This window comes from Trachurus trachurus (assembly GCF_905171665.1).
Source record: "Trachurus trachurus genome assembly, chromosome: 11".
NCBI lineage: Eukaryota > Metazoa > Chordata > Actinopteri > Carangiformes > Carangidae > Trachurus > Trachurus trachurus.
This window is the reverse complement of record NC_139904.1, coordinates 18,495,399-18,519,022: the sequence shown is the minus strand read 5'-3', so window position 1 is coordinate 18,519,022 and position 23,624 is coordinate 18,495,399. Positions and strand designations below refer to the sequence as shown.

Here is a 23,624-nt window from a genome sequence, read left to right as displayed (position 1 = left end):
CATTAATCTTAATGATTGAGTTCAGCTTTAAGTTACATTCGCTAAAAACAAACAACACGAAGAAGAATAAGAAGTTTTACCCGGACGATTAATCGAACGCTGCGACTTCCGGTGTGAAGTAAACACAAGTTTGACATTGGTGTCGCGTAGTAGGGTTGAAAATGGTTTCTCTGTCCTTAAATTCGCTAAAACAAATAATGAGAGCCATGGTCGACAACCCAGGCTTCGACAGAGTGCTGCGTAAGGTAAAGAGACACATATGCTGCCACATTTTATGACCATTTTAAGATTTTTTGTGTGCGCAAACCAGTGCAATGAAGCTACTTACTGGAAAATGTTCCCCAGTGTCGTTTTGTCATACATCGCTACTTTGTGTTTATTCCCTTAGGTGGACGTGTTGTCTGCCACCCCGGGTAAGGTGGTGTGTGAGATGCGGGTAGAGGAGGAGCACACCAACCGGGGAGGCACGCTGCACGGCGGGCTGACGGCCACCCTGGTCGATGTCATCTCCACCATGGCGATCATGTACAGTGACCGGGGGGCGCCGGGGGTCAGCGTGGACATGAACATAACGTGAGTCTGTCCAGCAGTGTAAACCTCAATAATTATCTGGATGTATTCGCACGGTATCACCTGGTGTCATATACCCTCTATGTGATTTAAAAATGAACTTATTGATTGAGCACTACCTCCGAGTCCTACCACTACTTCCTGAACTTAATGCTGCACCTTTATTTCATGTCTTACATGATTGGACAAACTGATTAATCCAGGTCCTACTTTGTTGTCCTACTCGGACACACCTGGATTAATCAGTATGTCCAATAATGTAAGACATGAAATAAAGGTGCAGCATTAAGTTCAGGAAGTAGTGGAGCTGTGCATAGAGCCCATTCACACCCATCTTCAACTGTATTAACTGTTTCTTCTCAGTCCTCTGTCTAATATTTAATTAAGAAAGAATGGCCCCAGTAACCCTGTAAATGTGTGATCTCTGTCTGTCTTGAGATCATGGCAGATTTATCTCCGGTGACCTTGTTCAGTGTTTAAACCCAATCACAATAAAAGATTAACTTAATAAACTACAACTGACTGAGAAAAAAAATGTCTTTGTATTTCAGATATATGAATGCAGCCAAGATAGGAGAGGACGTACTCATCACTGCTCAGGTTCTGAAGCAAGGACGGACGCTGGCGTTTGCCACCGTAGACCTCACCAACAAGGCCACAGGGAAGCTCATTGCACAAGGAAGACATACTAAACACCTTGGCGGCAGCTAATCTGTCCCCGATCTGTGCCTGTTTGTAAATCACATTATCATATTTGTACTGTCAAGAAGAGACTGAGTGAAGATCTCAACTGTAAATAGTTTGTAAACACTCAGCCTTTTCACACTGTAAAAGAAGAACATAGTTATCAGTAGTGGGTGCCACAACTCCATAATACAACTCACTGGTAGCTACTAACTGGACCTGCGCTGTGTTGTTTTGGCTCTTGCATATTTGTCATTAATCCTGATCTAACTATGGCATTAATTGGTTCATGCACATGCAATAAAACAAATGGACAAAGAAATGCTTTCAGAATTTGCACTGTATTGGGATATGCTCAGCAGTATTGATTTGAGAATCATCAACAGAAAAAACCCAGAAGTTACACGCCTTATAACCTTTCAATTGAACACACTGAATCAACAATGAGCAAAATTATATGTACTATGTACTTCTTATTCTTTGACGAGCAAGCCTGCAGAACCCAATTTTAATTTGATGAGCATGGCAGGAAATTATCTTAATTTTACTAGGTCAAATTAAAACAAAACAAAACAAATCAGCTTTTAGCAGTTTTTGTTAGGTATGTTAAACATTAAATCTGTCACCACATTTCAGTTTCTCACCAACCCACATCCCAAATAAAACAAAACATAGAACATCAGATTTCAGTAGCTTAAATGAATAGTGCATGAACGGCTTGAACGGTGACAATGACCTTCAACATCTAACAACATGTCTCAACTGCGTGTACAATGCCTTTCAAGTCACTCGAGATTTTAGCAAAGGCCTGCCTAGCATGTTTCAGAGGAAAGCAAATGACACCAAAACATCTTTTTAAAGTCCAGCAAAAAAACTAAGGCGGTTTATAAGAAGCAATTCCTACACCATATGATTTGACAAATATTGTTCATCTTGTTATCTTTGCGTATACAGGTGTTAAAACACCTATTCACACCTGTCCTTGGTCAAAAGATTGTGTAAAGTTGTTCTAGAAACCCCAATGACATTACAAACAAGCTTTAACAATCCTTTCTTATGACAACAAGGATATAAAACACGTCCATCTGAGAACCACCGTGAAGACCTGGGTACTGTTTGTTCCTGTTTTGATGCAACATAAAGAGTTCCTTCAATGACCGGTGCTGTTGACAGTGCGGCTCCAAGAGAACAACCAACCACTCAAAATCAATGTTCGTGCAGGTTCAAATAAACAAAAATGAATGAGTGAGTAGGAGGGAATGGACAGGGAGAAAAAAAATGGGGGAACCAACAAAAATGGCAGAGAGAAGAGTGGGAACATTGGGAGCGTGAGGGGGGAAAAAAAACAAGGATGGGAACTGAATCAGCTTCAGGTCAGGGAGGGGAGAACGAGTAGGTAACAAAAAAGGAGAGATCCAAGCACAAGTTCAAATCTTTGAAAAGGAAAACGGGTGGAGATGAGTACATCAATTTGCTTCTGAAGGCTTAGGCAGGAGGGAGGGGACAGGCTTTTCCCTATGTGGCTGGGTGGAGCAAGAAGCCTTAATCAGGCATGTATGGGCGGAGGTGATCCTCGATGTCTCCCACACCCCAGCAGGTCAGCTGGTCCTGGGGCAAGTACAGGCAGAGGCTGCACAACTTGAAAACTGTGGCCTTGGTTTTAGGAGTCTGCAAGAGAGATGGACAGACAACACCTGTGGTAAGATCTGTCTGACACTGCATGAGGTTTCAGCCGTTTGAATCTGTTACAACAAGACTTTTGGCGAACCGACTAACCTGTAAGTGCTGTCTATCCATGAAGAGAAATACAGACTGACTTGGGTTGTTCATGACCATTCCAGCCTTGTCCTTGCGACCCAAAGCATGCAAGCACTGCTTCTCGTAGTCTCCATGATGAAATTCAAACTTGGCCTGTCAGAGGAAAGACGTGTGCACAAGAGTGAAATATTGTTGACATCCATACTAGGGCTGGGTGATACATTTCCATATCTAATCCATATATATATATATATATATATAAATATAAAATACAATTAACTGGATTAATCTTTCTTTTTTTGCACTATGCACTATGTGTGTAGTGTCTTTAAAGGACAATTTCAGGCACATTTAACATGGGGCTGTAGTTTCCTAATATTTTAGGTCTAAAAGAATGAATCTGAAGATTTTTTTAAATGTCTCCTGTTACGCAGTAGTTCTGTCTGAGTGTCCCCACATCGCCACAGCAGCGTATAATGGAGCAGACGGATCTTTGGCTGTTTACATCCCACAAAACTGCAATTTTTTCACAGACAACGTCAGATGGCTATTCAAACATACACCGAGGGGTTTGTTCATTTCAAGAACGTGGACTTGTTTGTAAACTGAGCTGTAATACCGAGTCTAGCGCAAGAGTCAAGTTGACACGCTCCTGTTTGTTTTATCAACAAAGGAGTTTCATCTCAGAGGCACGATGTTTTTGTAGCAGTAACAGTAATTCTGGCTATTGTTTATTCTACCTGTAAACATACTGAGCGCGTCAACTTGACTCTCACGTGAGAATTTGTATTCTGACGTTGTCTGTGAAAACAAATTGCAGTTTTGTGGGATGTAAATAGCTTAAACAGCATATTAAGCGTAAGATTGGTCAGCTCCCATTATACGCTGCTCTGGCGATGTGGGGACAGACAGAACTGCTGCAAAACAGGAGCAATTAAAAAGAAAGTTTTCATATTCACTTTTAGACCTAAAATATTAGGAATCTATAGCTCCAGGTTGAATTAGCCTGGAATTGTCCTTTAATGCGACTGAGTCTTTGTGTCTGTTTTAAATCATGATACATTTTGAGGGGGGGAAATCTGCTCAAGTTGGGACTATGTATGTGTTTTTGTCCATTTTGCTCTACACTGATCCAGATTTACAACCTCATGGAGAACACCTGTTGCAGTGGAGTAAAAAACAGGCTCCTGACATCTGTGTAATCTGGTAACAAGGTGTCAAGTTCTGACCTGAACAGGCCTGAAGGGTTCATCATCGGCCCCCTTCCATCTGGAGAACAGCAGACAGACAATCTTCTCAATATCGTTGCGCGGCCAGAGGATGAAGTCCATCTCCTGCGTGCAGCCTATCACATCCTATGTTGACACGAGGGGGGAAAAAAAAAGAGATAATGTATTGACATAACTAAGTGTCTTCTACAACACATTGCATCTTCAGATGATTCACCGTCTTACCCTTCTCATTGACTGGTATCGGGGCGCGTGTAGTTGCACAACGTCTTTTTGCAGGAGCTCTATGGAACTCTCGAGAGAGTAGCTCGAATCCCGCACACCTCGTAGGATGTTTTCTTCATAGTTGTTGGTCATCACTGGCACCACTTCAGCTACCTCGAAAAGTGCAGACTTCTTCTTCTGCAAAGACAAAAAAGAGAACAACAAGACAAACCACAAACATTAGTTTTTGTTAGACTTGATATGGTAAAGACAGAGTCTGAGTGGGACATTTTAAATATGTATACAGGATGGGGTCAACAATGTGTCAAGAACTGTGATCTTTCATTTTGCTGACAAACCTTTTCCTTGAAAACGAAGGCTATATAAATCTTGAAGTCAAACTGATCAGCCAAAGATTCCCTTTTCTTCCGAAGTTGAGCTCGAAGTCGATTTCGTGTTTGATTTCTTCGTGAAGTTGGGTCCCCCATGGTTAGATTTTGATGGCAATGTTCTTCTCGCGCAGAATATTTTGGCTACACTCTCGAGTTTTGTACTTATACGTTGGATAAAGGATGGAGTTAGCTACCCTTTGCAGAGACGACCCATGGAACAACGCTTGGCTAGATCTGTGAAATACCTACAAACTACCAACTGAAAAGGTCAAGAAATCAGAAACAAGACTAAGTCATTTTAGTTTTTTTTTGTAACAGGGCAGCGTTGAGGAGGGGAATGATCAACAGGCTAAGACTACATCTCCTTATTACTTGATCAGAAATCCATGTTTTAAGACATGACTTTTAATCCAAATGAGTTTTTTTTTTCAACCTGCCATTGACAACGGATTACAACGAGGATTTTTAAATGAAACAGCAACTCAAATCTGACTAACTTTGAATCTGAAAAATGATACTGAAATCAACAGAAACGACTGCTACTATAAAAACCCATACCGGCAATATATATTTATTTTATTTTTTTTTGCTAGTGAATTTGAGGACTACAGAGACTAGCAAGCAGACAAATATCCTATTGTTTGGGTCATTTCAAAGTCCCTCATCCCTCATGGCTGTCGTTTTGTGTTTGTTTTCTCTGTAGAGACTGCGTTATGTGCGTGTTTACAGAAGGATCGGGGATACAGACGAACATGGCAGGTAAATACAGATGCCAGGAGATGTTGGCACCGGGTAACATCGAAGACTACTACGAAAGTAACTTGACATTTCCTTGACTTTTTTTTTTTTTTTTTTTGACTTTACAGCCACTCATGTGGCCCACGGCCCGCGGTGCTGCCACTGCTGATAGTCATGATGTGGGCGTATTTTTAGCACACTAGCTAAGGTGAGCTAGCAAGCTAATGTAGGCATTCAACTTTTTCCCCGACACTAACTAGTAGTGATCCAACGATATAGCTACATCTTATCTTCTGACTGATTGGCTTAATTGAGGCCTATGTGTGGTTTGGCTAAGCTAGCGTACAGTCATCTTTCCACGCGTTTACATCTTCTCGCTTGGTTCAATGTGACTGCCAGTGCTGTGAGAGTCACGAAGCCGTGCAGCGTTGACTGACTGACTGACTAACTGGTTGTGCTCGTACTCGGCATTTTTTTTTCTTTTTAGCGAGGTATATTTTTTTGCTTCAGTCGTGTCTTGTCAACAACAACAACTTCACTTCATCGACAAAAACTCAGCCAGAGAAAAATCAGTAGCCACGTTTGAGAATGGCGAAATAAACGTTGAGCTTTGTAAAAAAAAAAAAAAATCTCGTCGTTTTTTTTCTTCCACGCCTGAAGTTTCGAGGTGTTTTCTGCGCTTGTTTTTCTTTCTCTTCTTTTTTCCTCAGTCGTCACAACCTCCGACTCGCCCTGCCGCATGCCATGTCAAGATAAATCGACAATCCAGCTGAAATCCTCCGTTCTTTCAGTCGACGAGTGGCGCTTTCTGTCTCCCGGCGGGCCCATATTTAACGGCGAGTCGTCCAACGTTTTTCCGTTTGGTTTCTTTGTGTGTTTTCGGGCAGCTACTAATAACGGCACACACACACACACAACTGGTCGGTCGGTCCACAGCCTCCCCAAAATGGCTGCGCACACAGTCAGTCAACTACAAAGATGTGACGTCGGTTGACATGTGACCGCACGAGGAAAAAAACAACAGCCTTGCGTCTTTTTATTTTTTATTTTTTATGCTTTATTCCTTTTCATTTAATTATTTTTTGTTTAGCTATTTATTTCTATGTTAGCTTTTGTATTCTTTACAGGTTTCTCTGGTTCATTTCTTCTTTTACTTTGATTGTAACTTTATCTCTTTTGTGTATATCTTCTCTTGTTGTGTTGTTCGTCTTGCCTATGCACCTTGAATATGAAATAAAGACATCTAGATATACATATAATGTATTGCTGTGTTTGATATAAATAAAGGGGAAGAAAACACAAAAAAATAACAGCATGGAAAAAAAGAAAAAAAACCCCTCCTCGTCAGTGAGTGGCGCCTTTACCACGTGACCTGGTGGGCGTATTTAAGCCCCTGGCGCGAGATCTGCACGGAAGAGAATAAGGCATTAACAGAAACGAGCTGGTCTTCGTCCACGGTAAGTTGGTTTTTAAACGTCTTTATGTTATGTTATGTTATTGTCTTAATTTAGTGCTGCCCCCACCTACTGTAGATTAAGTATTACTATTAGTTAACACGGTGATGGCCCAGCTCTGGCACGGTTAGTTTTTAACGTTAACGTCAGATGTTAAACATGGTCAACAACATGTAGCCGCGGACGGAGGGAGGCAGCACAAAAGGCCATCCGAGACTAGTCTTTTTAATCAGTTATGGAGATTGAATTAACGTAAAACAAAACAAAACAACATGTTTTATGTAGCGTTTAAAATTTGACGACGTTGAGCTGTCGTTAAACTACGGTAACTTAGCTTATTCTGGCCGCATTTAAACTAAAGCTTACTTTAAACTAGGCTATTTTCGATTGGCATAACAAAACCATTTATCCATCTGTGGTTTTTTAATTTAATTTATGTTGATAATTTCCCCATTAGGTGTCTAAAAACAAAATGAGTGTCAGCGGAAAGCCAAAACGCAGCCACCAGAGGTCTAATGAGAATATAAAGGTGAGTAATGATTTGCTCTCTGATCATGTTGAGGTTTGATTTTCAACAGGTGATATGATGTCTTAACCAAGCAGGCCACTGTGCATGTGATTGACAACTAGAAGATTTAATCATTTGCAGGCGAGGCTGCCATGATGGAAGCAGCTGTATCGGAAGAAGGCACCATGTTCAGTTTAGCTGCTTGGGGTTCAGGTTTCTGGTCATTTCATGATGGGAGCAGGTTATATTCTTGCTTAGACGGAGGTGATACCTGCAGTGTATTAAGGTTGCATTGTAATGCAAGGGAAATCTGACTAAACAAGTAGGCTATGAGTTGTGGTGTTGGACTTTAATGGCTACAAAAATATCAGACAGTATTTTAATTTGCTTTCTATATGGCTGTGTTAAGTAGTTTAACACATTGCCTGCCTTCCCACAGCTCACAATCACAAACAGATTAGCCTTGTAGGCATGGCTAGCAGTGTTAGTGAAGCTGCAGCCAAACATTAACAAACTGTGCTTGTTGGCTGCTCTGTAATGAGCCTCGAAGAGAAACTTTCCCACGGCTGTTGAAAAACTTTGGGCCCTGCCCCTGTTTCCCACACCTGTGGGCCTATTGCACATGGCAGCAGTGTTGTTAAGCCACTTCACTTATGCCCTCTACCATGGTGACAGTGTAACTAAAGTAAAGCGTGCAAAGTGATGCTAAGCCCTGGTGAATAGAGGCTTTGAAAATGAGAACACAGGTCATGGTAGTTTCCCGTGTGACTCAGCCTTGAGTTTCTGAAGACTTGTTTGGGACGGTGTTGGGATGTTCCCTTTGTTTTACAATTTTAATCTGATTTGTGATCTAGTCAGATAGACGGTATCATTAACTTTTAGCCTTTTTCTTTTTTCTTCCAGACCTTTTTCACACCATCTGAAAAAGCAATGGGCCCCCCCAGGCAAACCCTGCAGACCCTTCAACTCTCAGCTGCCAACAAGGATATGGGGAGGTCAGCTCAGGTATGTAGTGACTGGACAGCAGAACAACAATTTGATTCAGATATTTCTGTAACAGTTGGTATAGAAGTATTTCTACCGACTGAACAGCGCTCCATAGTCATCTTGTGTCTTTAAATAATAAAAACTTTTCCCTGTTTAGGCAGGGAAGGTCATCCCCAAAAGGAAACAGTGGAGCTCAGAGCAAAGTAGAGGTCCCAAGAGGGTGAAAGTAGAGGTCAAATCCACTCAGACAGAGGCAACTCAGTGTTTAACAGATGGCATGTCCACTGAAGCATATGAACTTATGGTCAAAGGTAGGTGGGACTGCTAATCGGTGAGTTAATCACAAAATGATGGGGTCTGAGCCGTTCACTTTATCTTGACCTTCAACCTTCTGCTGTTGTAGAAACACCCCCTTCCACCTACTGGAAAGAGGTCGCAGAGGAGCGACGGAAAGCCTTGTACAACGTGCTGCAGGAGAACGAGAAGGTGAGTTAATGACTGAGAGGCAGCTAATGTTTAGCTGCTAGTTGAGCTGTTCCCACGCTCCTGTCAACCTTAGTTGGCTCCAGTACAGCTGGCACTGGATTTTAAAGTAACTCTGCACCCAAGTACACACATTGTACACACAACTTTAAAATAAATTATTCTGACGGTGCCAGTCCTGCTGGACTTGAGCTTGTTTTCTTTACAGTGGCTTTTGGGAGGCGTTGGAAATTTTGAAGTTGGGCCTTAACAACTTATTTTTTTTACTTTGTTTACATTAACTGAACTCCTGTCCATGATGCTTAAATATATATTTTTTTTCTGTTTCTTGAACCAGTTGCACAAAGACATCGAGGCCAAAGATGAACAGATCACAAAACTTCAGAGTGAGAACGGAGAGTTGCAAGAGCTGGCGCAGCATGTACAATACATGGCTGATATGATTGAGGTGAGATTCAAAACACAACGTTATTGTGTTTATTGATCACTAAAGTGTATGTATGGCACATAATTTTTCAGTAGTATATCTTTTTGTGTGACATGAACTATTAATGAGACATGGCCTAGGGGCGTATGCATAAGTAAATCCAGCGATCAGTAAACACGGGCAATAACACTGGGTGATGCTTTGGTACTTGATGTAAACTTCATGTCTTTTCTTTTTATAGAGGCTGACCGGGAAGTGCCCAGACAATCTGGAGGAACTCAAAGACATTGCGCTTGACGTGGACGAGGATGAAGTGGCGGGTCAGAGTGAAGATGAAGACTCTGATTACGATCAGAGTGACGCAGAGGAAGATGAGATCTCAGACCATGAACAAGCAGACGCCTCAGGAGAGGATTAACTGGCGATTCTTGCATGTCATGGGACGTTGATTGTTCTATACAAAAAGCCAGGCCAGTGGCTTTTAGCACAGTGTGTATTTGACGGCAACAAAGTAATTTTATGTTCAGACTGTGAAGTGTTAATTTTAAGCATTGAATACAAACAGATTTTTATTTTTCACTGCTTTTTGTTTTTTGCTAAACTTATTAATTCTCAGTCAAGAGAAATGTTAAACCAACCTTTCATGGAAGACATTTTGATTTTGTGCATGGTAAACCTAGAAAAAAGATGCAGGTTCTTTTTCACTCGTGCTGGATGTTTTGTTTGGAGGCTTGAGGCAGTATGTGGCCTTCAAGAGGTTTTTTTGTTTACTGTAAAAAATGTACAATATTGTATCGCAGCTATGTGTATAAAGCATCTGTAAAATAAAACGCCTGCTTTTTAAAAAAACAAAGCGATTGTCTTGTGACTTCAAGTCAAACCATGAAGTGCTAAAATAAAATCTTACCACTGGATATCTAAATCAAAGCAAAACAATGCTGTAACAGTATAGTGCCTGTTCATGTCTGCCAAAAATATTTTTTATAATTGTGTAATCCAATCAGCCAGACAAAAAATAACCCAAAATAAAATATCCACAAGTTTTTTTTTTAATTATGCAAAAATAAAATTTATTGCAACTTTTGATGAGCAGAAGAAACACTGCTAACCACAATGGAGAGAGTAGTATGCAACTAAAAGGATGAGCACTGAAGCTATTGACCACAGAAATGGATGAAGTTCAACTTTAGCAAAAGTGTACAAGTTATTCTTAAAACCAGTCTCTAATAATGTGCACATTTTGCCAACTTGTACTTTGTGGTGATTAGGAATTGAACAAATCAATTTAACACTGGTCAACTGCAAGTTTGTAGAAAGGAAAAAAAAAAAATACACATGCTGGTTGAGTGGGTGAATTAGATACTAGACCAGAATACTGTTGCTGTACTTAAAATGTGGACAATGTTTTGCAAAAGGTTGTATAGAAAAAAAAAAACATAACACCTTCAGCTTTTAGTAACAACTTCACACATTTACAGATTATAATACAAAAGAAAAAATACATTTCATAAAAATATTACCGCTTGTTTTTAACATTATGGCTTTTGGACTGTGCAGTTAGAACCAAATGTGGCTAGATTCATATATTAAGGGTTTGTCTCGTTTAAGTTGTGCTTCTAAATATAAGTCTGAGTATTCTGGCCAAAATGCAAATGTTGTATTGAAAATACATTCTCCAATGAATTATGAGTTTTTATTATTAAAAGACAATTTTAAAATTAATTTTGCCTTTGGTTACAGTAAAATCTAAGTAATAAAGTAACATCTCTAATATAGGACGTCCCTTTCCGTTTGGGACCTTTAAGGGAAAAGAAATCTATAACACTATTAGACTATGAGCAAATCTTTATCCTTCCAAAATAATAATTCATCTAATATAATTCTTTCAAAATAAACTCCAATTAAAGTTAAGCATGAAAATATGGTAATAACACAGAGGCCTCTTTAAACAAACTATATTTCAAGTCCTGGACCTGATCCAAAATAGAACATAAATATACAATTCATTTACATAACAATGTCATCTGCACTATTACAGTATAATTCCAAAGAATATTAGAATTACATGGAGTAAATAATAAATAAGATGTGAGAAGTTTTATTGTCTCACTAGACTCAGTAGTACAGTTACAATGAGAAGAGTTGGAATTATAAGCGTACCCCGGGTCTGTGTTCCCACAGTGCAGACCCAAGAAGTACCGAACAGAACACTTCATTCTGCAGATTCTCATTATAAAAGCTTAATTTCTATTGGTGCTATTAGCTCACATACTGTATGAATGTGCAGTTAGCCCAAAGTGAGGCTACACCTATAGGATCCTCCTCTGTCTCCTCTCTGTACAGTTATTGAGAAAGTGCATTCTCACGCGCCCCAGCTGAATTTATTGCCCTCGACCGGCTCCACACCTGGTAGGAAAAATACATTTACAAAAGCAAGTATTTGTAGGAACCCGCCTGCTCGACCGCAACAAGGCTCAAATGGTCAAGGCTGACTTTATCAAATGTCTTCTTGTGTCAGCTATGTACAGAAAAATTGCACTTGTTCAACTGCGAGTATGAAGAAACTCAGACATGAACTGCTGAGACAGTGAACCTCGAGCGCTCAGTTGTTCCTTTCTCTCCACTGAGGTCTAAATCCATTCAAGACTGTAAACTGCTCTTTACCCACTTTACGTCACTTACTCCAAGAAGCCATTCTCCACCTATTAATGGTCCTCCCGGCCACATAACACACACTTTCGACCATACAAGAATCCCTGAAACTCAAAATGGAACGTACTAGAAAACACAACTTAAAAATACATTTTTGAATACAACCACATATATTACACCGGCTGTGTAAAATATGCCATATTTACATGCCATACAACAGTGCAAATCATCCAAAAGCACCAAATAAACATCTCTAATGCAAAACCACCGACTTTAAACATGTGGTAAACAGTGATTATACAAAGATCATAGTTAAGTATATTGCGTGACACAACGGACTCTGTAACAGCCAAGGTGACGATTAATCAGTGAGTAAGTGATAACAAGTGTTGTGTGCGAGTGGTGGCTAGCTTGTTGACAGAGGTTGTGTGAGGGGTGAAGATGCATTGCTCAAATTCCCAGTTTTCTTTGGAGCAGCTTCCAGCGGCTTCAGTGTCCAGTCAAATTCATGCTCTCGACTTAAAACTCACCGTGACCAGTCTGCCTGGCTCAGAAAGCAGGGGGACGAGGGGTGGGCGTGGGGGTGTGGGGTTGTGCGAAATTGGAGGTGAAGGTGTGTAGGTATATGCGTGCGTGTATGTGTGTCTTTGTGGTTAAGACAGTTTGTTTGGTGTTAGTTCCTTTTAGGAGGCAGTATCAGTAAGAACAGTGATCTAAAGCGGCTGCGTGGAGATCTAGAGGTCGCAGATCAATAAACTGATCAGTCACTAACAGTGCAGTGGGGGTGTCGAGCTGAGGAGGCAGTGCGTCCCCCAGCAGGGGAGTTATCTGTGGTATTCTCAGTGGCACGGTTGTGCTCAGAAGGCCGTGGTGACGGCGTTCCCTCGCCGTGTGCCCAGACGGATGATTTCCCCCGGCACCGTGTCCAGCTGCTCGTAGGCCAGCCGCCCCTCCTCACCTGTGACAACACACACAAAGTGTTATCGCTCTGCGGTGTCAAATAACTCACTGCAACTTGGACTGCAACGGCATGCCTGTGCTGTTTATGTGGACAACACATTTCTGCTTTACACCACAATAAAGGCAACAAATCATCTTTAATTATCTGAATCTCAAGAAAACTGCACTTGGTATTATAGTTGAAGCTTTGTATAATTTCATACATATGTTTTTGTGTGATTTGCAGATTTGTTTTTCAGTGATCAACCTAGCTGAGCAATATTTGACTTAAATACATTTTTTTACTCACCAAATGTGAGCAGGGTTTCTATGGCGACATGGCGTAGCTCCTCATCAGCTGAATCACACAGCGCTACCACCGCCCTGATGCTCTCTACTGCCTGCAGACACAGGAATATGATGGACAAGTTAAAGATCAGACCAGTTTGATCATAAAAACACATTAGAAACACATTTCTTTGCATCAAGCCTGGATTAGAAGTTCTGTCTTTTTCTACTTTTTCACGATGACACACAGAATATTTTTTCCAAGACACACGTGCCAAAACCTAAACCAATGTCACGGGTATGGATGATGCAAGAGGCCACTGACCTGCAGACAGCTGAGAGCCGAACAAGCCGCCCTCTGGCTCTGAACTCCAGCCTCCGACAGAGCCTGGGTGTAGCACTCCACAGCCTGAAAAGTGAAAACACACACAAACATGACATGCTGAATCTGTCAAGACAGACTGTCTGAAATAGTCTAAGTGGTATAAAAACACTTGTGCTCTGTGTGCAGCTCCACTCACCCTGGTCCTGAAGTGGCTGCGTGACGCTCCAGATGAGAGGTAGTCGGCTGCTGCCTTGTTGACCTGAGGGTCGTCTGCAGTGAGCAGGGAGGCCAGGGCCCTCAGGGTGCTGTTTTTAGGCCACAGGGACGTCACAGGCACCGTTTCCATCTCGGCTTGACACTGAGAAAGATCCCCACTGCAGAGCGCCTTTACAAACACCTCTGAGTATGAGAAACAAACACACACACAAATACACATTAAAGGTCAAACCAGGGATTGTAGAGCAACAGGAGCCTGGGGCCGGGTTCTGATCTACATTATTTCGTCTTTTATTCAAAAATATTTAAAAAATTGACCAGTGCTTATATTAGTTACTAACAAAAGGCAGGGTCACTGAACTCGAAGCAACCAGCTAACGGCCAGTAACTGTCTGTGAACCTGTCACTCAACGTAACCACGCCCCCATTTATGTACGAATTTTAAGCCTAAACAATACTAAAACGGATGTGGTACAAACCCCCCCCACCCCCCACAGTGTTCACGGAGGTGGAAACTATCGGTAGAGACCAAAAACAAAACATGAACCAGGCTGTAAATATGTTTTTTTAAGCTGTAAAGTCGGCTATTTCAACATGGCGGTCAATGGAGAGTTGCTCACTTCTGGTCCCAGCCCCGAGCGGCAGCCGAGGAACTGCAGTTTTTTGAACGCGGAAGTGGTATTCACTTGTTGAACCCACAACTCCCCCCTTGGTCACAAGTTACAACTTTAGCTCACCCTCTCTGGCCAGGTGAAGCAGGTGTGTCTCTATGTCCTGCACTTCGTGTTGCAGGATGTAGCTGTGGAACTGAAACACAGTCAGGACGTCCTGGGACAGAGCAGAGGCCAGAGGGTCATGTGACGTCACCAAGTCGCTCCTGTCGACCATCTCCCCCACTACAACACCAACCACTGGAGACACGGAGAGGATAAAAATCAGCAAATATGAGACCTGCCCCCCCCCTCAGTGACATTTAAATCTGGTACTAATTTACAAACTAAATAAGTGACTCAGTTGAAACCAGATGAATTGTAAAGTATAACCTCTGGCCTGTTTGCAGAGAGACAATAGGGATGATGAGCCAACCTGTGTCAGTGCCGTGTGGGTGTCTCTCCTGCAGCGCTGCCGTGCAGCGCTGGTTCATGTGTTTGAACACTCTGTCCAGTGTGGTGTGGAAAAGCCCTGCAGACCCGCTGCACTCCGACCACAGCGCCATCAGCTCCGGGCGCTCTGCGAGGCCTGGGAGGACTGAGAGAGAGAACAGCAAGTCAGACGCTATACAGACCTTCAACCCTGCTTGTGTATGGTAATACCTTTATCATGCACTTAGGCTGCTCAGAAGTGTGACATGAAGATAAATCGCCTACAAATCTCTTCATGGTCTAGCCCCACTCTATATTTCGGGACTCTTAACCCCCTACTCTGCACCGAGATCCCTCAGATCTGAAAATCAAATGTTGTTAAAAGTCCCACGGTCTGGGCTCAAGAAAAATGGAGATCGTGCCTTTACTGTTTTAGCTCCCCCTCAGTATCAGATCAGCTGAGTCTGTGTATCATTTTAAAACGCTTTTAAAAACCCACATGTACAGATTGGCATTTGTGCAATAATTCTAATGTTTTTCACATATTTTGATTTTTGTTTCTATTGTTTTATCTATTTCTATTATTTTATCTTATGCTTGTTCACTGTTTCCTGTATGATGTTTTCTTCCTTTTTGTCTTAATAGGCTTTATGCACAGCTCCACAACTTCCTGAACTTAAGCCAGCTCCTTTATTTCCTGTCTTACATTATTGGACAAACTGATTAATCCAGGTGTGTCTGACTATTGCTGTGAGACACACCTGGATTAATCCGTTTTATATTGTCTCTATGATATTGTATTTTTGTGAAGCATCGTGGAACCCTGGTTTTGAAAGGTGCTTTAGAAATAAAGTTTATATAAATGTTGCCCGATACAACACATGCAGAGACAGTGACGCCTACCATCAGCGGCAGATGTGATCGCTCCCAGTCTGTCCACGCTGATCTCTGCCAGTTCTTCTAACAGCTGCGTCTGTCCGGACAGTTTGAGGAGCAGACTGCGACGCTGCCACACGCCCGTCCCACTCGTCAACAGCTGAGCAACGACAAACCAAACGTTAGACAAATGTTGAGTTTGATTAAACCATTTAGACGTTGCCCTGTGCTAGACGGAGCTCTACCTGTATGAGGTGATTACAGTACTGCAGGTGGATGACGATGGCCACGTCCAGGTTCTCGTTCCCCGTGGTAAGGGGGAGGGGACTTCCAGCCACGCTGTTGCCTACCCCCGTGTCTTCTGTCAGGGCTTCGCTCAGGTGTCCCCTGGCCTCTGGATGCTGGCCCCTGAGAGGTGGACACCAAGAAGAGTCACCACCAGGTGGCAGCAGAATCACACAGAAGTACTGTACTGTACTGTACTGTACTGTACTTATAATCAAATGGTTTTCATTTGACCTCTGCTATTAGGACAGATTCTGTCAAATCAAACACTAGAAAATTACATATTTAGCCTGAGACATTTAAAATTTTTTCTAAATGAGCTGCAGATTTGTTTTACCAGACAAACATCTTTAAACTATACTTTGCACAACTAGAAACATTGCTTTAGTCAACGAATAGCAGGCATTAATTGAACATTAATTGTAATTTGTGAAGCATCAAAAGCTCAAATATCTTTCTAAGTGTCATTGTCAAGATGCAGTGTCTCTCTCTACTCTGTCTCTTTCTGTCTCCCACTCACCCGATTCTCTCTCCATCTGCGTCAAAAAGCGGAGACCTCTGTGGGGGGATGCTGAGGACGGCGTTATCGTCCCCAGTGTCCTCGTCGTCGAAGTCAGAGGTGTTGAGGAAGTCGAAGCTCTCCAGGGCGCTCTCCACTGTCAGGCTGAGGCTGGATGATCTGCTTCTGTGGCCTGGGAGACGACACTGTGGAGGGACAGGTGGGGGTGGGGGGGTTAATACAGTAACTCATGATTTGGTTTGGCTGGATTTTATGATGTACTATATCACACTTTTCTACTCTTTCTACTAAAAGTCCTTTACAGTACTTTCCACATTGACTCACACACCCATAAACACACTCATACACTGATGGAACAGCTGTTAGGGGCTTCAGTATGTTGCCTAAAGACACCTTGACACACGTCTGGAGGATCAAACCTCCGACCTTCTAGTTAGTGGATGACCTGTTCGAGCTCCTGAGTCTCAGAATTAGTGACTTTAGTTGTTAGTTTCTTAATTTTACATTTGCATTTTGTTGAAATTTCATTAATATACAGTAGAGTTCATCAGATGCAGTACTGGAGAGCGGTTTCATGAGATAAGGAGAAGGATTGAAGAATCATTTAATATCTAGTCATCACTTTGGGTGAGCAAAGAAAAAAGTAAAAAAAAAAGTTGCAAAGTAACGTTCGCTACTTGATGTGGACGACACATCAGGGACACATATTGGTTCAGTCACCTTGAGCAGGTCCTCCAGCCGCATCACTTCCTGCTCCAGGTCCTGAAGCTCTCGGCAGCGGTGAGTCAGAGACTCCAGCCTCATCAGCAGGCTGTGGATGGCTTCCTCCAGACTGCTCTCCAGGAAAGCCCTGCTCCCCTCTCCGGCCCAGCTCAGGCTTCCTCCGCCCTCCACCGTGGAGCTCCCACCGGGCGGCTCGATTTCAGAGGAAGTCAGCCTTTTCACGAGCTGCCTGGTCAGGCTGCCCGCCTCCTCTGTGTCAAGTTCCACAGGTTTCAGTTCGTCGGCGTGATCCAGGAAGACGTCCTCCGGAGCCACCGTGGACAGGTGGCTGTCGGAGCACAGCGACGGGGCCGCCGAATCACAGTTGGAGCCGGAATTTCGCTGGGACTCTGTGCGCTCCCACTCCGAGTCCTCCGCCACCTCGGCTTCGTCGCTGCCGAGGCTGGCGCTGGTGCCCCTGCTTCCTCGACTACCCGTCTCCCCATCCTCTTCGTACTCCTCCTCTTCCTCCTCTAAATACTCCTCTGCGATGGAGTCCTCTCTGGGCGGGAGCATTTGTGTAGATGATGGCTCCATCTCTGGAGGAGTGACGGTGATCTCTGGGTTGGACTGGCCGGGGGAGTGGGAGCTGGGGGCGGGGCTGGGTGTGGAGCCCGAGGTGTCGGAGAATGTGAAGGAGAGACGCTTACATTCGGCCACGCCACAGCCGCCGTTCTCAAAGACGTCATCTGGTAAAGTGGACTGAAAGCAGAGACAGGGAAAATGAATATAATAAAGATAAAGACTGAGATGTTGCTTGAAATCAGTGCATGAGGAGAATCTCTCTCAAGTGGAAAAAAGAATCAGATTTTCACTTTTCTCTCTAGATTCATACAACCTGACCTGTTCAACTGAGATCCAAAATCTTAGCAGAGACAAGTCACAAGAACACAGACGGTTTATAGCATGTCATGTCATGCAAATAAACATGCAAACAGCCACACATGGCATTCAGCAGCCCACAGAGAGGGGGCTGGACAAGCCCCAGTATGTCCACACCAGCAGAGAAGTACATCCCCATCATGTCAGCGAGGCAGATTGCACACAAGAGTCAGGTTAGGAGGGTCAAAGGGGCCACAGCACACTCACATAGACCTCCAGACTGGATTTGGGCCTTGGCCGCAGTGAGGCCAGGTCACCAAACGAGCGACTGCGCCTTAGCTTCTCTAGCAGGGTGTCTCGGAGCATGTGCAGGAAGGAGAGGCGCTGGCGCTCCGCGGGGTACGGCCGCCACTTCTTTACACAATTGCGCGCAGGCAAATAGGACAAGGTGTTGGGTATTTGAGTGAGGGCAGGTGAGTGGGATACAGGAGGGATGGATAAACGTGTGAAGTGGGACAGAGTGTGGGTAAAGGGTTTTGATGTGGAAATGCACAGTGGAGGGGGGATAGCAGGGAAATTGGTGAGGGTTAGTCAGGGGGTAGGGCCAGCATTGCTTACAGAAATATGATGCATCAACAGAAACACTGTGAGCCATAATCAACATTTCCTGATAGTGCAGAGCAGCAGACAGTAGCACAGGTGTCGTGTGTGTGAGGTCTCAGAAATGAGCTACATCAGCCTCTCACTACACCACTGACTGGCTGTGTGTGTGTGTGTGTGTGTGTGTGTGTGTGTGTGTGTGTGTGTGTGTGTGTGTGTTAGACTCACAAAGAAGGAGGTGTCCTGAAAGGTGGGGGTCTCTGGCGTTCCCTGGCTGTAGACCGACACTCGCCTCTGGAGAGCCGTGGCTTTGCTCACGTTGCCCGACGACAGAGTCAGATCCTCGACGTCGAAGGGGCTGGACGGGCGGAGTAAAAAAACCCAACAATAAGCACTTAATGTGATTGCACTTTGTGATTTACCGACTGTAAAAGTGAGCGTTGACACAGCAGGATTTATTGTCCTAGTCAGAATGGCTGCCGTAACGTTCGTCCACCAGATGGCAGGAGAGCACAACTCATCTAGACGCTGAATTTACAGCTACGCCACTAAAACAACAGCAGCTGTAGGTGTTTGAGGGCGGCAGAGTCAGACCGCGTGAGAATAAAAAATAGTCTCTTCAAAGATAAACTCAATATTCAACCCGTCATGGATTGAAAATAAAATATGCTCAACCCACTAAAGGGGGTCAGGCGACTGAAACTTTGTCAGAGTGACGGTGAAATAAGAAAAACAACAACTTATATCTCCTGTATTTTGAAACTCACTCACAAATTTGATATATTCTGCAGAGCTGTGGTCATTAAACGAGGCATTTCACTCACTTACAAGATCAACAACAGTATGAAGTGACCACTTTTAAATTATTTCTTATCATATGAATAAACCTTTGTTTCATACTAACTTTTTCTGAGTAACAGCATTGAAAAATGGCCAGAAGTGTTTTTACTGAACAGGAAAGTTGACCAATGACCCTTTTATATAAAATGAAAAGCAAAAAAAGGAGACCGCACACATCAGCTCCCTTATGTGCAGATGTATTAGCACATCAGTAGTAGTAACGTTTCGAGCTCATAGCTCTTCATCAGACTAACTCATACAGCATTAGACGCCCCGCTTTAAAACCTGCCCCCGAGGGTCACATGGTGAGTCACATGGTAAAAGAGAATGTATTGATCAAAACCCCTCTTGTGCAGAATCAAAACATACAGAAATAGTCAAAAACATCCAGAAATAGTCAAAAACAGTTGGACTATTTCTGACTATGACTATTTTTGACTATTTTTGACTATTTCTGGATGTTTTTGACTATTTCTGTATGTTTTGATTCTGCACAAGAGGGGTTTTGATCAATACATTCCCTTTTACCATGTGACTCACCATGTGACCCTCGGGGGCAGGTTTTAAAGCGGGGCGTCTAATGCTGTATGAGTTAGTCTGATGAAGAGCTATGAGCTCGGAACGTTACTACTACTGATGTGCTAATAAATCTGCACATAAGGGAGCTGATGTGTGCGGTCTCCTTTTTTCGCTTTTCATGTCCACATTTTTGAGGCCAGCACCTATTGAACTGGATGTGCGCGACCGTATCTACCCTTTTATATAAAATGCCATCACTTCATTATTCACCCTTGAAGAACAGTTTGTTAATGTGTGTTGAAAGGTCAGTACTTACTACCACGTGACCTCCAGGTTGAGTTTAATGGTGCCCAGGTCGTTGACATCCACAGCCACCACTTGAGGCATGGCAGTAAACAGCTCCTTGGTCTCACAGATCACACTTCCCACTAACATGTGAGTGGCCAGACCCTTCAACTCTGTCACCTGATGAGACCAGAAAACAAAAAATCTTTACTCACTGAATGTGCCCGGAAAATGATTTTTTTCCAGTTCCTCTGACCCTGAAAGCACTGCGACAGGTCAACTGACTGATGATAAATTGTTGTTGTCATTTTGAGTATGGTCCCATACAGCCTGTGTTATCATCATCAACCTCTGACAAGATGTGTCTACAGCATTTAAAGTTGGACCTGTGATGAGCTTTGAAGTGAAATCCTTGTACCCACTTGTGGCATCAACGACCAGACACAAAACGAGGAGCAAGACTTCGCTCTGCTAAATATGGTCATTGGTATTCAATTCAATTCAATTCAATTCAATTCAATTCAATTCAATTCAATTCAATTCAATTCAACTGACTTATTTATCTCCAGGGGGTAATTAAAAGCACATCAGCAGCAGCATCAGTGTCAAGAGGTGTAGAATATAAAAACTATGTAGAAAAAAGAAAAAATTGAGTTGGATGCACCCAATAATGATTTTCATCATCAATGAATAAGCTTGTTGCTCTCTTGATTAATCAATGTTGTATATAAAATGTCATTATAAATTGAAAAATGCTCATCATCTTTTTCAGCTACATAATTATTTCAAAAGTCAAAATTATTCGATTCATCATCATGTGACAGAAATATCAAAAAGTCATGACAAGCTGGAATTCATATTCATAATGAAAAAGAATGATGAATTAAAAAAAAAAAACCTTATTAATGAATGATCAGAATATTCATTTAATTTTCTTCCTGTTGACTGAATGAGCTGAATTTTTCATTGTTTGTACTGTGACGCTCAGTATTTCATGCCCCAAGTTTGATTTCCTCCCTTGGTTCCCACACTACCTTGATGTTGATGAGGTCAGTGATGAGCGGCATGAAGACCATCTCATCTCCATCCCAGCTCTGTCTGGAGTTCACTTCAATCTTCCCCTTCAGCTTCCACCGCTGACGGCCGTACCGCATGAAGATCTGGAGGAGTAAGAGGGAAGAAAAGAAATCTTTACTAAGTCTGAAGTCTGAGAAGGAACAAAAAAATTGACAGTCTCGATCATAACATTGCTCAATACTCCAGAGTTTCCAGTCTAATCTACCAATTAAATCTGCTGGAAAACAACTCCAGATTTTTTACTTGAACCAAAAAAAGTAGAAATGTTCCCTCTGTCCTCACTTACATACTTACTTACAAACATATGCATTTCAACATGAATATAAAGTTATTCTTAACATCCCCGTGTTACAAGTAAAAACACAAACACAACTTGCCTCATACTGGTCTCCAGGACACAGTCTTGCAAAGCCTGCTAATCCTGTCAGAGAGAGGAAATGGATTAAAAAAAAAAACATTTAGAGATGATAGGAGGAAGCAACCTGAAGTCACTCTGAGCCAAGTAACTTAAGTGTTTATGTAATGATATTTAAGTAATAATGACAGTGTGAGGGCTCAGAGTCCAGTGCACATGGATTTTAAGGGATTTGTCAATGCATTGACATAAAGTTCCATATGATTTTTAACACATGATGAGATTTTGAAGAGACGTGCTCCATGGTTTAGTTAGTAAATAAAATATGATGATTAGGCGAATTGTTTAGGTCAGTGGGTCTTCCACTGATCGCCCCTTGCTGCATGTCTTTCCCCCTGTCGCTGTCTCCCCATTTCCTGTCTCTCTACAGCTGTCCCATCAACTAAGGGCATAAAAGCCCCCCGAAATACTTACGGTAATTATAATATGATGATTAGTTGTCAGCTTCTCACCAAAACATACTTGTGACCGTTAGTGAGTCAATGCTCAATACTTAAGAAATAAATCTCAGCAGGTGAAGAACTCTTATCTCACCTTTCATTTTGATATGAAACTCCCCGAGCAGGTTCTCCAGTTCGCTCTCAAACGTGCTCATGTTCTGCAGAAAAGAGAGAGAGAGAGAGGGAGGGGAGCAGGGAAAGATGAGACTAATCCTACAAACAGCCATTTGTCTCACAAGACAAGAACAAGATCAACAACAGTAATCAAGTTATCTCCAGAGGCTGTGACGAAGCCAAACATCGCTACGCTGCGGAGGAGGCAGCGCGGCCCCGAGCCCTCAGGACAGGTGACGACAGGTGTGTGTGTATAATTAGGACTTAAAGGTCATTTTGCAAGTATGTGACTGACATTATTAGTGTTTACAAAATCAGTGTGAGCACTAGTCTGTAGCAAATATTGACACACTGCCACATGCCTTATCCTGAATGTAAAATCTGAACCACTGTACCTGCAGCACTGAGGCTGAGTTATATGAATTATATCTCAGATGCTTCATTTTTCTGAAGAATATTTTCATTCTTTCTGTCACTCTTGTACAGCGAAACGTCATCTACCTCAGTGTATTCCTTGTACCGGCGGTTGACCTCTGCGATGCTCTCCTTGGTGCCTTTAGTGGAGGGAGAGGAGGAGAAGGCCTGCTTCATCCGACTGGCACCTTCCCTCAGACGGCTCTGGATGCAGAACGCCTCGTACAGCTCATCCACCTGAACGACACACACACACTTCCAGCGTTAATAAATGTACCAAGGACAAGCATGCATTCATACGTGTACAAACTTTCTCATTCATTAGTAGAGAAAGAGAGAGAGAGAGAGAAAAAAAAAACTTTTGCACTAATGAAATGAAGCAAGTCTTTGAAGTTTGAAAACCCTCCATACATTACGCCAAAACATCCCTGGGCAGGAGGCAAACTCCCTAAAAACTTCCAGCTGCCATCTAAATTATTCTGGCTGTGTTCACATCTCGCTGGGATTCATTCAAGGATGCCCAGCGCAGCTCCAGGCCTGTGTAGTATTGAGTAATTCAGCACTGATATGGCTTTTATCAGCAGGTCCTCGACAAGAGCAAGAAGCAGAAAGTGATGAAATGTATGACAAGAGGCTGCAGAAATTTACACAATGTTCAGGTTGAAGAAAGAAGCAGTGAAACTGGTGAGAGAGAAATGACAGAAAGTCACAGCGAGAAG

At 42.7% G+C, this 23,624-nt stretch overlaps 4 protein-coding genes across 5 annotated transcripts in view; 2 read left to right on the top strand and 2 right to left on the bottom strand.

Moving 5' to 3' along the window:
* The first annotated feature begins 105 nt into the window (after window positions 1-105).
* Window positions 106-1,540, top strand: acot13 (acyl-CoA thioesterase 13). Its single transcript, XM_083982433.1, has 3 exons — window positions 106-245; window positions 389-573; window positions 1,122-1,540. The coding sequence occupies exons 1-3, from the start codon at window positions 162-164 to the stop codon at window positions 1,279-1,281; spliced, it is 429 nt and encodes a 142-aa protein (XP_083838559.1). The 5' UTR covers window positions 106-161; the 3' UTR covers window positions 1,282-1,540.
* A 61-nt stretch (window positions 1,541-1,601) lies between these two features.
* Window positions 1,602-6,533, bottom strand: cUnh6orf62 (chromosome Un C6orf62 homolog). Its single transcript, XM_083982432.1, has 5 exons — window positions 4,805-6,533; window positions 4,467-4,643; window positions 4,242-4,367; window positions 3,031-3,165; window positions 1,602-2,922 (listed from the first exon to the last, which is right to left on the bottom strand). Exons 1-5 carry the CDS (start codon window positions 4,931-4,933, stop codon window positions 2,797-2,799), a joined length of 693 nt encoding a protein of 230 aa, XP_083838558.1. The 5' UTR covers window positions 4,934-6,533; the 3' UTR covers window positions 1,602-2,796.
* Window positions 6,534-6,981: 448 nt separating this feature from the next.
* On the top strand, window positions 6,982-10,266 carry gmnn (geminin DNA replication inhibitor). The gene is made up of 7 exons (XM_083981974.1): window positions 6,982-7,032; window positions 7,487-7,558; window positions 8,441-8,542; window positions 8,682-8,835; window positions 8,928-9,010; window positions 9,345-9,455; window positions 9,676-10,266. Exons 2-7 carry the CDS (start codon window positions 7,502-7,504, stop codon window positions 9,850-9,852), a joined length of 684 nt encoding a protein of 227 aa, XP_083838100.1. The 5' UTR covers window positions 6,982-7,032; window positions 7,487-7,501; the 3' UTR covers window positions 9,853-10,266.
* Window positions 10,267-10,497: 231 nt separating this feature from the next.
* ripor2 (RHO family interacting cell polarization regulator 2) overlaps window positions 10,498-23,624 on the bottom strand; it is a 55,888-nt gene continuing 42,761 nt past the window's right edge. For both annotated transcript variants that reach the window (XM_083982303.1, XM_083982304.1), the window contains exons 7-22: window positions 22,993-23,142; window positions 22,472-22,535; window positions 21,900-21,943; window positions 21,480-21,605; window positions 20,477-20,625; window positions 19,030-19,159; window positions 17,338-18,081; window positions 16,618-16,802; window positions 16,058-16,220; window positions 15,840-15,972; window positions 14,941-15,102; window positions 14,592-14,765; window positions 13,835-14,037; window positions 13,639-13,722; window positions 13,336-13,426; window positions 10,498-13,044 (exon numbers count right to left, since the gene is read on the bottom strand). In XM_083982303.1, coding sequence (XP_083838429.1) covers window positions 12,944-13,044; window positions 13,336-13,426; window positions 13,639-13,722; window positions 13,835-14,037; window positions 14,592-14,765; window positions 14,941-15,102; window positions 15,840-15,972; window positions 16,058-16,220; window positions 16,618-16,802; window positions 17,338-18,081; window positions 19,030-19,159; window positions 20,477-20,625; window positions 21,480-21,605; window positions 21,900-21,943; window positions 22,472-22,535; window positions 22,993-23,142 — 2,703 coding nt within the window. In that variant the 3' untranslated portion in view covers window positions 10,498-12,943. The remainder of the gene's footprint in view (window positions 13,045-13,335; window positions 13,427-13,638; window positions 13,723-13,834; window positions 14,038-14,591; window positions 14,766-14,940; window positions 15,103-15,839; window positions 15,973-16,057; window positions 16,221-16,617; window positions 16,803-17,337; window positions 18,082-19,029; window positions 19,160-20,476; window positions 20,626-21,479; window positions 21,606-21,899; window positions 21,944-22,471; window positions 22,536-22,992; window positions 23,143-23,624) is intronic.

What these genes read in the sequence shown, in the direction of transcription:
- acot13 (XM_083982433.1), top strand. Translation starts at nt 162, where the DNA reads ATGGTTTCTCTGTCCTTAAATTCGCTAAAACAAATAATGAGAGCCATG. An exon ending in TCGACAGAGTGCTGCGTAAG is followed by an intron (nt 246 to 388) that starts GTAAAGAGACAC and finishes TTATTCCCTTAG; the next exon opens with GTGGACGTGTTGTCTGCCAC. An exon ending in AGCGTGGACATGAACATAAC is followed by an intron (nt 574 to 1,121) that starts GTGAGTCTGTCC and finishes TTTGTATTTCAG; the next exon opens with ATATATGAATGCAGCCAAGA.
- cUnh6orf62 (XM_083982432.1), bottom strand. Translation starts at nt 4,933, where the DNA reads ATGGGGGACCCAACTTCACGAAGAAATCAAACACGAAATCGACTTCGA. An exon ending in CCTTCGTTTTCAAGGAAAAG is followed by an intron (nt 4,644 to 4,804) that starts GTTTGTCAGCAA and finishes TTGTCTTTGCAG; the next exon opens with AAGAAGAAGTCTGCACTTTT. An exon ending in AACCCTTCAGGCCTGTTCAG is followed by an intron (nt 3,166 to 4,241) that starts GTCAGAACTTGA and finishes TTCCTCTGACAG; the next exon opens with GCCAAGTTTGAATTTCATCA.
- gmnn (XM_083981974.1), top strand. Translation starts at nt 7,502, where the DNA reads ATGAGTGTCAGCGGAAAGCCAAAACGCAGCCACCAGAGGTCTAATGAG. An exon ending in GGTCTAATGAGAATATAAAG is followed by an intron (nt 7,559 to 8,440) that starts GTGAGTAATGAT and finishes TTTTTCTTCCAG; the next exon opens with ACCTTTTTCACACCATCTGA. An exon ending in ACATGGCTGATATGATTGAG is followed by an intron (nt 9,456 to 9,675) that starts GTGAGATTCAAA and finishes TTCTTTTTATAG; the next exon opens with AGGCTGACCGGGAAGTGCCC.